The sequence below is a fragment of the Solanum stenotomum genome, chromosome 11 (assembly GCF_019186545.1).
Source record: "Solanum stenotomum isolate F172 chromosome 11, ASM1918654v1, whole genome shotgun sequence".
NCBI classification, from domain to species: domain Eukaryota; kingdom Viridiplantae; phylum Streptophyta; class Magnoliopsida; order Solanales; family Solanaceae; genus Solanum; species Solanum stenotomum.
Window position 1 is genome coordinate 20228180 of NC_064292.1, and position 14450 is coordinate 20242629.

General features: G+C 33.6%; 1 protein-coding gene across 4 annotated transcripts in view; it reads right to left on the minus strand.

Annotated features, from left to right (window-relative positions):
• Positions 1-245: 245 nt before the first annotated feature.
• LOC125844301 (pentatricopeptide repeat-containing protein At1g10910, chloroplastic) overlaps positions 246-14450 on the minus strand; it is a 32000-nt gene continuing 17795 nt past the window's right edge. For 2 of the 4 annotated variants that reach the window (XM_049523587.1, XM_049523589.1), the window contains 5 exons: positions 14129-14228; positions 9235-9557; positions 8006-8182; positions 7790-7918; positions 246-900 (listed from right to left, as the gene is read on the minus strand). In XM_049523587.1, coding sequence (XP_049379544.1) covers positions 670-900; positions 7790-7918; positions 8006-8182; positions 9235-9557; positions 14129-14228 — 960 coding nt within the window. In that variant the 3' untranslated portion in view covers positions 246-669. Of the gene's footprint in view, positions 901-7789; positions 7927-8005; positions 8183-9234; positions 9558-14128; positions 14229-14450 lie in introns of all 4 variants that reach the window. The other 2 variants (XR_007444141.1, XM_049523588.1) reach the window with 2 other exon arrangements.

Here is a 14450-nt window from a genome sequence, read left to right on the forward strand (position 1 = left end):
AATCAGTTCGAGTATGTCTCATGCAAATTACTAAGTAGGACACGCGTGTCAACTTGATCAATTTTATACAAGTTTAAGTCTTAGTTATCCACACCCAAAGTTGAAGGTCATAGTTTCATAGATGTCAACTAAGAACAAGTTAAAGGGCATGCTTATGTAATATTCCTTTTCTAAAAAAAAAGACATAAATGGTAATATGCATAGGCAAGACTGCTACACTATTATGAAAAAAGGATTAATATTTATACTCGAGATCTAGGAACAAATACATTGCAAGGAAATACCTTTTGCTGAAAGTTTGTGCCTTTGAAGACGTATAAGGTATGCAATAATGCAACTGATATTTCCAAACTTGTCTGTGACAATCAGGAATGGCTCTACACAAGGCACTGAGAATGTCGAAGCTCAATTAAATACGATATGAAAATTGAACGTTTATCCTATAACATGAATGGAGTTGCTGGTTATTGGCATGCTTCATGTGACACCCTCAGAAATCTGTTTCAAGTTGTTAAATGCATTGCTACAGTTAACATTAAGCTTGAGAGTGGTGGAAATTGCTTCCGAAAATAGAGCTGCCTCAGCAACATAATTATCAGCTTAAGACCTGCAACATATCAACCTTCTCTATACAGCAAACTAATGTCCAACTTCACCATATAGCTTCAGTTATCTTGCATTTTCCTTCTGAAGTTTCGCCTTTTTTGACATCACAAGGTGCTTGGACAATGACTCAGCAATAAGTTGATGGCCAAACAAGTGAGAGTTCTTCAGAATCAAATTTCTAGTTGATGAATCAATAGCATAACCTTTACCAGGCATCCACTTCAGTAACCAGAGAAGTAATTCCTTCTTTTCTGGTTTTGCAATGTAGCGTGCTATAGCCAAATCAAATAATTCCTGAGAAGAGTGTTTCAAGAGACAGGTGATTTAATATCTGACAAGGTACGGTCCTACATTAGATTTAAAGCTAATGTCAAACTTATGATTGCCTCGAATTCAACAACAGCTAAAAAAAGGGCAAATTCTGTAAGTCACATAGATGTCTGACAAACAGGTACCACAGTCAGGGGCGAACCCACATATAGCGTGATGGGTGCGCGAGCACCCATTGACCCCGACGGAAATATTGTGCATGTATATAGAAAATACGGAAAAATGGATGTAATGTATTCGCGAACACCCATTAGCAAAATAGCTTGATGGGTTTTGAGTTCTCCCAAAAAATATCAAAAACAAAATACAAGAAACAAGGTAATAAGGTATTTGGATCAAAGCTAGAGAATTTGGGTATAATTTGAGTTTCTAGTGTGAACAAAGCAAACACCCTCATTTACCTTTGAAGGAACAAAATATTCATTATAAAGCTTCCCGAGGACCCTAAAAATCAAGAGTTTAAAGAGGCATGTTATTGATAAGATAAGCAGTTGCTAAAACGGTATCCCCTCAATATGCTTTTGGTAAATGCATGGTAAATAGAAGGGATCTTGGACTTCTAGGTGCATTCCTGGTGAGTACAACTTTTTCTCTGGTAATGGAGCTAACAGATAACAGGTTAACGGGAAACCCAAGGCTGTAAACGAACAGAAGGCAAGACATCTGATGAATTCGCTGAGAATGCCAATGTTGTATCACCACCTTTCTGACCTCCTTTTACTGGAAAGGCCTCTATTGGACTTGGAAGTAGTGTGGGAAAGTATGAAATGCTCATTTGCTAGTTAAGTAGATCCTTTGTAACTATATTCCTTCCTTGGCAGTATGGAAAGCCTGTAGCTATAAGGAAGTCTGTTGCTACCGACACCTACCCAATTAACCAAAAGTATAATCAATCGAGACCAAAGCTTATGCAATTGTTGAATTCTGTTCGAATAGAAAGCTTTTTGGCCAGTTCAAGGCCAGGTACACGAAGAATGGATGATATTGAACTTGTCCCAGAGCCATTGGCTATTTTGACATAAGTCCCTTTTGAAACTAGGAGAGTAGTTTTGAAAACCTTTAGAAGAGCCTGTCATGTGTCTATTCGCACCAAAATCAATCATCCAAGAATTAAGCTTAGCATTAAAAGAAATACTTGACTGCACATACTTGGAACTAGGCAACTAGCACCCTTGGAAGAGTCAAGTTTGTTCAAAAGACCATGAAGATGTTGAACTTCATCTGGTGACAAAGTCTCTCCAGAAGTAGTATAGTAGTATCTCTGGATGTCTCCACATTTTCTGCAATATCGGCCTAATCCTTTGATGGAACTACATGCTTTGCACTACGACCTCTAGTTGGTCTAACATGTAATTTCCAGCATGTCTCTCTTGTATGCTTTGAGCTACCACAAAAATCACAATGTAAGTTATCTTTATCAGAAGAAATGATAGCCTTTGGTTGCTCATGAGACACAACGAATGCAGACTTCTCAGTTGGTGCAAAATAAAACATGACCCCTCATCGGATCTTTTCCGATTAAACATAACAATATGCATTCTCAAGACAAGGAAAAGAAATCTGGCCAAGTCCTTGAACCCTGATCCGATCATACTCTTGGTTCAAGCCGGCCAGAAAATCATAGACTTTTTCCTTTTCAACCAGTTGCTTGCAAATTTTGATAGTAATCAATTTCCTTCCATTACTCACTTAGCTCGGAATAATAATCGGTCTCACCTAACCCAGTGGCATGGACTTCGTTTCGAATATCAAAGATCTAGGCATTATTTTTCATGCGAGAGTAAGTGCGCTAGGTTGACTTCCAGATCTTTTCAGTAGTATCAAGCAATAGATATTGTTAGATATCCAAGGGTGTGATTCAGAAGTCATGTCATCAAAAGGGAATTATCAGAATCCCATTGACCATACCTAGAATCTGTCATACCTAAACTTTGTCACAGCAGGTGCTTTCTTTTATCCAGTGATATACCCAATCAATTTCCTAGATTTAATAAAAAAAAAAGGGGACAAGATCTTGACCAAGAAAGATATGTAGCAGCACAATCTAATTTTACAGCACTAATTTGAGACAGAATTATTTTCTGTTTATGTATCACCCATAGTTTGAACAAGTAATAATCCTTAATGTCAGAATAGGAATATCCAAAAATACAGAAATAACATTCCAAGGATAGAATCTACCTGATCTCATCGGAAAAACTCACCGGATAATGGGCAGGAGCCAGGAAGGGTTGGAATAGCCTATGACTCGAGATCTGGAACATATTCGGGGAGAAGTAGTTGGACAGCTAGTTGCCACGTCCCTAATTATGGTGATAAAAAGAAATTAAATTGGTAGGGATGTTTTCACAACAAGCATGCGACCCGGGATCTAGAAAAAGAATTCCGGAAACATTTGTCGGAAAACTGTAGATTGGGCTGGAAAGCTAGCTGCAACATCGGAAAGCTAAAAATCAATCCTGGGAGGGATATGCTTGGAATGTTCCAGCGACCCCAATGGAAAAACAAAAATTTCGAAAAAGAACTGACCGGAAGAAGTTTTTGTTGAGGACAGCCACAGAGAAAGAGAAAGCTCAACCTCTTTTATAAAATATAATGGAACCCTGGTGCTGTGAGGGAGAAAACTCGCCTCAAAAAGGCAGCTATGGCACTGATACCATGAAGATTTCAAGAAGCAGAGAGAGTCTTCTTGTATTTATGGATAATTTTACATCCCATGAGAATGAGCAGTTATACAATAAGTCCTACAACTAAATAAGGAGAGAAAATATTACATGTTGGATTACAATTAATACTATATCAATCTACAATCAATCTCTAGCAATTCACTCCTATAATTATGNAAAGGCAACTATGGCTCTGATACCATGAAGATTTCAAGAAGCAGAGAGATTCTTCTTGTATTTATGGATAGTTTTACATCCCATGAGAATGGGCAGTTATACAATAAGTCCTACAACTAAATAAGGAGAGAAAATATTACATGTTGGATTACAATTAATACTATATCAATCTACAATCAATCTCTAGCAATTCACTCCTATAATTATGCCAGGAAATCAATATCAATCAACACATATCATGTGCTGGTGGTTGAGTATGATGTTGGAAATGTGATTGGGACTACATATATGTGTGTTGGGGATGTATTTGAAATTTTAATATGACAACTCTACAAGGAAACAGGGGCGTATGCAAAGGGGGCCCACCGGGTTCACGTGAGTCCATGCTCACCTCTCAAGATCATATATAGTAGTGTTATATTTTCTTAAAAATATATAAATATATATTTGTGAACCCACACTCGAATTATCATGTAATGCGATGATGAATGGTGCACCTCTCTAAGTGAGGTTAGAAATTTGAATCTTATATCTATCTTGTTTTATTTTTCTTTCTAAAATTGGCTAACACCTCTTTAAGTGGTTATTTGGCGTTTTAATTAATATATATGTATAAATATAAAAAATTACTATTTGAATAGATAAGAACTAATTTTCAACCTATAATTTTAATATTTTACGTTTTTCAGTGATAAGAACCTAAAGGTCAAATCGATCACATTTATTTATTAGATCCACCTTTTCGTAATGGTGCACCCATCATTTAGAAACCATGAATACACCTCTGCAAGGAAATGGTTATGTTAAAGGCCTGTGAGGAAAGCTATGATTTTCAAAAGATGATTTCAAGTGAACTTATAATGGCACGCCAAATCTGAGTCTATGTAGATATGACATAATGAATGCTAGTCAAGTATGAATACAACTTCATTATAAAAGAAATATATTATGATATATGATTTTGAGATATTGCATGCATGTTTTCTCAAATACTTGTCCCACCTTTTGGAGGGGAGTCGAAGAGACTTACTGAGTAACTTTATGTACTCACTTCACATGATCGTTGTTGGTTACCAAGTATATAGGTTAAATATTGTAAAATATTGATTATATTTTGTAATTTGAACACCCTTGACACATTATGAGATCTGTCCCAGTGGCAAAAGGTGTTCAAAAGGTCCGGAAAGTCGCAATTTCGAATCTGTAATGCCAAAATTTACCCTTACTTTTAACGGAAAAGTAGGTTGGATCAATTTGTGTGAACTTTTCGGTATGTGTTACATGAGAACTTACATTTATTGCATTTAGCCTTCTGTTAGCATCCACTTTTGGCATTTTTTTTTAATTTTTGTTTTTTAATTATAAAATGAACAAAGGATAAACAGCTAAGTAAGAAATAAACAAATCCTTTTTTGAAATAAAAAAATGAAAAATCAACCAACCTCTTTGACATTTCCTTTTTTTAATTAAAATATAGATAATACCTTAGAGTAATACTATATTAACATTTCAAAAATGTATTTATTTTTCATGTTTCTAAGCTAAGATTAAAAAAAAAATGATTTGCTGATAAAAGTGCTAATGCTACAACCAGTCCATAAATTGTAAAAGCTTCCATAAAGCTAGACTAAGCAATAAAAGAAAAATCTTTGACAGGTTCAATTGTAATAATATGTTTCAATGGTATTTTCACTTGTGAGATTTCTTTATTAAACTTTTTACTATAGTATTGATTTATACAAGGGTTACCTCTACCACAAATGTATCTAAACTATATTTGCACTTGTAAAATTTCTTTATGTTAGTTTTGATTTATACAATTGTTAGTTCTATTACAAGTATCTATGATTTTGTTAAATATCACAATCTCTGATTAAACATTTTTTTTGGTGCACCCATTCATCATAAATACTTTATTTACTTCTTCAAAGATTGAACAGCCTGAACTAAATTCCTAGCTACGCCAATTGTTGGTGCTATTTTAGATATTGTCATAATCATTATAGAGATGCTGACAAATTCAATGTATTGTATACAAAGTTGGAATATCTGAAATTGACAAGTATTTGGTATATGTTTGATAGTTATTTATATTTTAATCATCTCTGCCTTATGTTAGACTAGACATTATGCCCGTGCTTCGCACGGGCCCAACAATTTATGTTTAATAATTTTATTTTAGACTAATTGAAATTAACATTTAACATTTGAAACATCTATCGATATATCAATTATCGTTCTTCATTTGCAATTATATTATTCATTTTTTTATATTTTAAACTCTAATTTTTAAACATATGTATTTTCTTTTATCTTTTTTTTCCCTTAATAATCCTTGCTTAGTTATATAATTATTATTATTATTATTATCCCTTCTTTACTTTTTGAATATATTTTATTTTTATTTTTTGCCATTTATTATTCTCTTATTCTTTTTAACTTTACTAACTTTTTCCTTGTTACCTTCTTATTTAACTACCTAACATAAATACAGTGAAAAAATAAGTCTCACTTTAAATTTGTATTTTCATCAATAAGTGTGAATTACAAATTTAATTCATTAGTTTCCTTTTTTTTAATAAAATGTATATTATGAAAAATTGAAACAAAATAGATTATTCAATGGTATATTGAATCAAATTGATAGATAAAACAAATAAATATTAATGAACTCAAAGTACTTTTATTTCAAGACAAGAAATATTTATTTTTCACCCTAAGAATAGTTTCTCTTGCTATGTACAATAATTTTAACTTTAAAGTTATCATTTTATTCTTAATGAGATGATTTATAGCATATAAATATATGTGAATTTTTTAAAATAAAATGTTTCACGTGTTTTTTTTTTCTTAAACTTATGTCTAAAAAAACGATGTCATACAAATTGAGATAAAAGAACACAAATAATTACAATATTCATAATATTATAGTTCTATAATTTTTAAAAGTTAGATTCAAAGTACGTGCAAAAAATTTAAATTTTTAACATTTACCCCAAGTATCTATGGAATCTTTACATTATATATTATATTAAATTATACCATATGATAATAATTAAACAAAAATACAATTTCCTTGAAAGAGAAAATCAAAGGTTCTCTTTGTGAAACTAACAGAAGCATTTTAAAAAAAATATGTTGCATTGCTAACTTTAAGCGGGACCCACATGTGTAAAGACATACTAACATATGATGGAGTACTTTTTGTCTGCAAAAGGAAATGTTCACACGGCAGAGCAATTGGTATAACATAATTAAAGCATGAAGTCTAAAGTAGGAGGCCTTAAATGACTAAAGTACCCCTTAATTCAATCTTAATCCCCGGAAGCACACATGTTGACGGTCTCGTGTGTGCTTCCTTTCCAACTCCCACTTATTAAATAAGAGAATGGTTATTAATATTTTATGGTAGATGAAGTAAATAGATCGAATATAAATTTGCCATGTTTGTGTTGTTCAACCTAATTTTTGAACTTCCCGTGTAAAGACACGTTTATGCATGCTCCTCAGGTTATAACTATTTTCCCACATATAGCAAAACTGCATTCTCCAATACTAATGGCCTATCGACATATTTCTTGAATACGTCCTATTATCATTTCAACATAAAATTGATTTCATCTTTATTTGGTTATGTTATCTCAGTTTCTACACTTCCAGTAATAAAGTGAGGTGACCTTTGTCCTTCTCCCATGATTGTCACTTATGACAGAAGACATATGCAACCTTCTTATCCCAACGAGCTTAGGTATTGTCAACTAAGATATGTTCCGTGATTCATATTAGAATGACACAAACGAGTGCAGAACAAAAAATAAACCTAGTACAATAATATCAATTGGCATACTGAGTCAAAAACAGATTTAGAATTAATCAATCTTGTCGGTTGCTCCAGAAAAGTTGGGAGTACCTTCTCATCTTATCATTAATTAAGTCCATGTTCCCTGATACTTTAAATGATGGCGATATCTAGTACATAATCATAGAGGAGAATTGAAACTAATTATTACCTGATCAATCTTGTGGCCAGAGCTCTGCATGGCGTTCATCACATCATTGATTAAGTTTACGTTGCCAGATCTCATGAAGTTGACAGAAAATTTTTTGATAGCCGGCTGAGAGATGAATCCTGCATTGTCCTGTATACCTAGTTCATTAGATTATGATTGTTCATAAGAAACAGCAAATACAGATGAAAATTGCAAGAAAATAAAGGTATGGAGTACCTTGACTACCACATAAGCATCTTTGAGGAGCCGCCCAGCAATCAAAATGTGCAAAATATTCTCATGAAGGGTGTTGGATATGGTTCTTTTGCTATATCTCAACATGTTGTATACAGAAAATGCTTCTGAATGTGCACCTGTCTTACCAAGATGATAAATTAAAGAGGAACAAAGTCCCTGAAAAAGGAAGAAGTTGGACAAAGAAAGTGTGAGAACAAGGGACAACATTTAGATCATATTTTTCAATATACTTAGCAATGTATAGTGTAACAACTAGTACCCCATGCAAATTTTGCAAGCATCATAGGTTCAACAATGCCGTGAAAAAGTTAAAGTAAACTTATAGCACAAATGGGGTCGAGAAGATAAAGAGCAGAGCGACCTGAAATTTTAGTTTTTCTAAGGTAGAAGAAGGAATACGAAAAAGAGAAATAGGAACTCAATTATTCTGTTCAAAAGCAAAAAAAAAAAAAAAAAAAGGCAAATCCTTCTACCAGTTATCCAGCAATTTTATGTTAGTTGTGCATTAGTGCAAAATAAAGCCTGGCACCTAACAAATTAACTAAAAAGCTGAACGTTAGTAATTCTGGGTCACCAAAATAGAGGACTTTGAGACTTGCTATTTTATTTTTTAAAACAAACACTTCTGATTCCATGTATTCTTTGTGGAGTGCATAACCAAATCTATTCCAATTCAAGCCACTAAAAGTTACTCCGACACACCTATTTTCTTCTGCTTGATGGTTGACATAATCCTGATGCACTGCAATTTAGTTAAATTTTAATAAGATGTCTCATTGAGCAACTCCCATATGTGTTCACGTTTGACTCACATCAACCATAAAAGAAGAAAGAACTTTTGATGCCATGTATTCTCTGCAGAGTGCATAATCAAATTTATTCCAATTCAAGCCACTATAAAATACTACGGCGGAACTATTATGTCTGCTTGATGGTTACCTAACCTGATCCACTGCAGTTTAGTTCCATTCTATGATTCGATGGCTCATTGAGCAACCCCATATATGTTCACTTTTGACTCATATCAACCAACACAAGCAAGCATCCGAGTTGAACACATTAGTTTCTTAAATACTGGGCACAAAACCCAGGTAACAAAAAGTAGTTAAACCGCACACAGAAGACCAATAATGGTTAACCCAGCTACAAGTGCCACTTTTATGTCTTTTATTGATAAAAAAAATAGTGAGTTTTTAACTTTTGCCTACCTCCTCTGGTTGGTGACCTTTACTATGCATGTCCTCCATGGTACGATAGGCAAGCAAATATAGCTTCTCCTTGCAGAAATATCTTATCAGAATATTAAAAGTATTCCAATCAGGACTAATTGCAGAGTCATCCATCTTCTTCATCATGCTCATTACATTCTCCATTTTTCCTGCTCTGCAATAGGCAGAGAGCATCGCATTCAAAATAACTATATCATATTTGTCATATTTTTCTTCAAATTCAGAAGCCAATTTCTTTGCATCTTCGAGAAGCCCACTGCGACAGAATGCAGAAATCATAATGCTATAGGAGTAGCCATCTGCTAATTTATAACCAAAAGGACAAATCAAATTAATATAAATTACAAGTAAAATAACACAGAGCATAAAACTCTAAGCCATATGCAGGAGCCGAATAATTTGCAATTTGCACCCCTAATATGCACTCTTTTGTTATTTACACCTTATACTATTTCTTTAATTGACTTGCACCTTAATATCCTAAAATCCTTGCAAAACCCTAAAAGATCCGGTTTCTTCAATTACTTATGAGGGTAAAATAGAAAAATACACAACTAATATTGTTGACTTCTCCTTCCCCATTATTCACAGGTTCATGATTAAAACCATCAACTTTTATGTATGTACTACAAAGACCGACGAGTAAACCGCAACAACCAATTAAAAAAAGTGAGAACCCAGAAAATCTTGAAGTATTCCTAGATAATTCATTGAAGACATGGCTTCTTGAAGTATTCCTAGTTATTTCAAGGAAGACAAGGTTTTAAGTACTTTCTCAAACAAAGAGATGTAGATAGAGATGATAGTTCTGGGAGCTAACTCAATACCATAAACTTGGAACTCTGGATAAGCTAGAGAGTAAGATTAATTTTCTATAATTTTTGATAAAAAATAAATTTGAAAGAGCCAAATGAGAGCATAAATCATATCTTGTATCAGTATGACCGTAAACTAAGAAATCGATAGTTGCACTGTGTCATTTGACTAATTTCATCTCTTCATCTCTCTTAAAGGTCTAAAGAATCTTGAGTATCTTGAGGGATGAGAAGAGACTACACAAAAGTTACTTGGAGTGGAGTAATGCTATAAATGGAGTCATGTGGATTGTGTCTTTGACTGGATAAGTATGAGCATGATCTATTATTCAATGTTATTTTATCTGCTATTCAGTGTGGCTTTTGTTTTTAAGTTTAATTATGTTTTACATGATCTTATTATACTTTCCTAATTTTTTTCATCATAAATAATTGAGAAAATGTATCTTTCAAGGTTTTGCAAGGAACTAATGATTAGAATGCAAATCATTAATTAAATAGGATAAGGTGTATGTGAGAAATATTGAAAAAGAATATTATTGAATTGTGTATCTAAATTATTACATTGACATCCTATTACAGACACTATATTAGCCTCCTTTTCCAACTAGGACACTACTATACAATCCTTTTCTAAATAGGATGCTATATACTATTTCTATTTTTATTCTTATCCTAAGTAGGATTGTATGGATTATTCTTGTTCCTATTCCTATTCTAAGTAGGATTGTATATATTATTCTTGTTCATATTCCTATTCTAATACTCCCCCCTCAAGTTGGTGCATACAAGCCATATGTACCTAGCTTGTTACAAAGGTAATTAATACGAGGACCAATGAGAGGCTTGGTGAGATATTTGCAACTTGATCACTTGACTTCACAAAATTGACTGGCAACCTCAATGTGCTTAGTCTTCTCATGAAATATTGGATTTGATGCATAATGTTGATAAAACACGGATGATAATTCCTAAATTACAGTGTTGGACTTCCCAATCCAAACTTGAGAAGACTATTTCAAACCATAAAATGACTTGCTCAATCATCATACAAGGCTACTAGACTCCACCTAAGCAACAAAACCAGGTGGTTGTTCCATTTAGACTTCCCCGAGATCATCGTGGAGAAAAACATTCTTAATGTAAAAGTCATCGTAAAATTGGTCGGAACATGCTCATGCGCCAGATTATTAGATTTGAAGCCTAAAAGTGGTCACAATTTCAGAAATATAATTATATGGGTAGAGTCGGCATGATGGCATGATCCTACTAGAAAATAGAAATTATATGGGTAGGGTCGAATTGACAGCATGACCCTACTGAAAAGGAGAAATTATATGGGTAGGGTCGGAATGATGGCACGACCCTACACAAATAAGAAAGTAGTCACCGAAACAAACAGTGCAAAGCAAATCAAATATGAGAAAGTAGTCACCAGAAGGATGGCACGGTGCTACACAAATTAAATGTGAAAAAGTAGTCACCAAGAGGATGGCACGGTGCTACACAAATTAGATATGAAAATGTAGTCACTTGAAGGATGGCACGGTGCCACACAAATTAGATATACAAAAGTATTCACGGGAAGTATGGCACCGCACTACACAAACACTGGAAAATATGGGGTTGACACAAAACAATCCTAGAAAGTCACCGAAAATTGATGCACGATGACCTGTCTGACTAAGTTTTCTTCTCCTGAATATGGGGTTCATGCATAAAGCATTGGCCCTACTTTTGTTAACATAATCATTGGCCAGACGGGCAGCAAATATGGGTAATAATTTACCAAGATTATAGAGGCTCTAATACCACTTGTTGGGTTTGAAAATAATCAGGACCTCATGCGGAGACTTACAATTGCAAATCATGTCGGTGAAAAATCAAATGACACATAAAACTATACTACAAGAAACATAATATTATTATATGATTTGACCAACTGGCCTACTATTTGAAAACTAATAAAAAGCATACAAACTGTAGAGAGAAAATCTCTCCATAAACAAAACTCTTAAACGTCTACATTGTGATGTTATTGTGTTCTTAGTATGAGAAGAGGGGTCTTCAATTTATAGAGTTTCAATTATTTTCCCTAAGGAAAAAATAACCAAATATGGAAGAGAATTATATTTTTCTTTCAAAAAAGTAAAAGCAATTATGGTAATGCTTGACTTTTCTTCAAGGAAAACGTAAAACTCNACATTTCCTTATATGGCAAGTTTATAAAAGTACAATTCCTCTTTTATCCTTGTTGGTCCCACTTAATCTTAAAATAATACTCCAATACATTCATGAGGAGAGAGAAAAGAAGTCTACTTTTTAAAGGGCAATTTGGTAAACATTTCAAAGTCTTCATTTATTTCTTAAACTCCGTGCCCGGTCAAATGTTGCCACATAAAATGGAACGGAGGGAGTATTATTATATGATTTGGCCAACTGGCCTACTATTTGAAAACTAATAAAAAACATAAAAACTGTAGAGAGAAAATCTCTCCATAAACAAAACTCTTAAACGTCTACATGGTGATGTTATTGTGTTCTTAGTATGAGAAGAGGGGTCTTCAATTTATAGAGTTTCAATTATTTTCCCTAAGGAAAAAATAACCAAATATGGAAGAGAATTATATTTTTCTTTCAAAAAAGTAAAAGCAATTATGGTAATGCTTTGACTTTTCTTCAAGGAAAACGCAAAACTCAAATATGATAAGAAAATCAAACCAAAACCCTAACAAATTTCCTCTTTTGGCTGGATTTTCTTGACAAAATTTGATTTGTCTTCTTTACATGCATAATATCTCATAGTCTTCATCATTGATGCTTGTCATGTTTAAAAATTAAGGTTTAAAATATTTTATTTTTAAAAGTGCAGCAACAGGATTGTTGAAAATATGGATTAAAACTTCTGCACATGTAGTTGGATGAAAAAAATCTTCATTATCATCAAATTTGTTGCAAATTGATTTGAAACCGTATTGAACATGTTCTCAACCTCATTCAATCATTGGACTATTGAACCATAAGCTCTGATACGTGTGAGAAATATTGAAAAAGAATATTATTGAATAGTGTATCTACTTATTACATTGAAACCCTATTTATAGACACTACATTAGACTCCTTTCCCAACTAGAATAGTACAATACAATCATTTTTCTAAGTAGGATTCTATATAAGGATAAGGCATTAGTACCCCCTAGACTATGACCGAAATCCAGAGACACACCTTAACTAAACTAAGGTCCTATTACCCCCCTGAATTTATTTTTTTTTTGTAATTTTGTACACCTTTTTGGCATATGTGGCCTCCAAACATCTCACACGCGCCTCACTTAAGTGGAGTCACGGAGTGTGCCACGTAAGCCAAAAGGTGTACAAAATTACACAAAAAATGAGTTTAGGGAGGTAATAGGACCTTAGATTAGTTAAGGTGTGTCTTTGAGATTTCGGTCATAGTCTAGGGGGGTACTTATGCCCTATCCTTTCTATATACTATTTCTATTTTTATTCTTATTCCTATTCTAAGTAGGATTGCATATATTATTCTGGTTCCTATTCCTATTCTAACAATGTAAGTCACAAAAGAGTGCATACTTAGGGGTGCAAATTGCAACTTAGTCGCAGGAACCCCTTAAATATAATAAGGCAAGCCAATGATAGTGCGCACAGAAAGGAAGAACCCATTGAGTTGGTAATCTGAGGTTACAACCATCCCTTGGAAATACCAAATTGAAAGTGAAGGAAAATTAAGAAGAAGAAGCAATAGTCAATGCCCATTGTTTGAGAGGATAGACAATCAGCACATAAATATTACTAAGTAATTTTACCAGCTTCAACATATCAAGGAGTATGCAAATAATAAGCTCAAACCAGCTCAAGTATATTTTGACTGAACATACACATGAAGCGAAATTATTCCAATCTGAACTAAGAACATTGAAGAGCTCAAGAAAACATATTCATTGATTTCACTACAGCCTCTCATAGTGAACTCCAACATTCTCTATTAGAAATTTAAGAATGGGCAATAGCCCATCCATGGTATGTAAGATACATACCAGTTTTCACCTGTTTTTCCATCATCTCATCAAATACTGATTTTGCTTCAAGAAGATGTCCAGACTTTGCCAGGCCATCCATTAGAAGACAAAATGGCAGCTGTAAGTAGCATATTTTGTAAGCCACGGAACGCTCAAAAGTACAATATGTATTAAAATAAGAGCAAACAATCTGTAAGTGAATAACTTCAGGTATACTAATTTCAGTAGATCGATGACAAAAATCTGAAGCACTTTCTCAACATTAGGAGCCATAAAGTAGGGGAAAAAATCAGGAAAACAACTATAGTGCCATTACTTTGGGAAAATAAAACCAAGGACT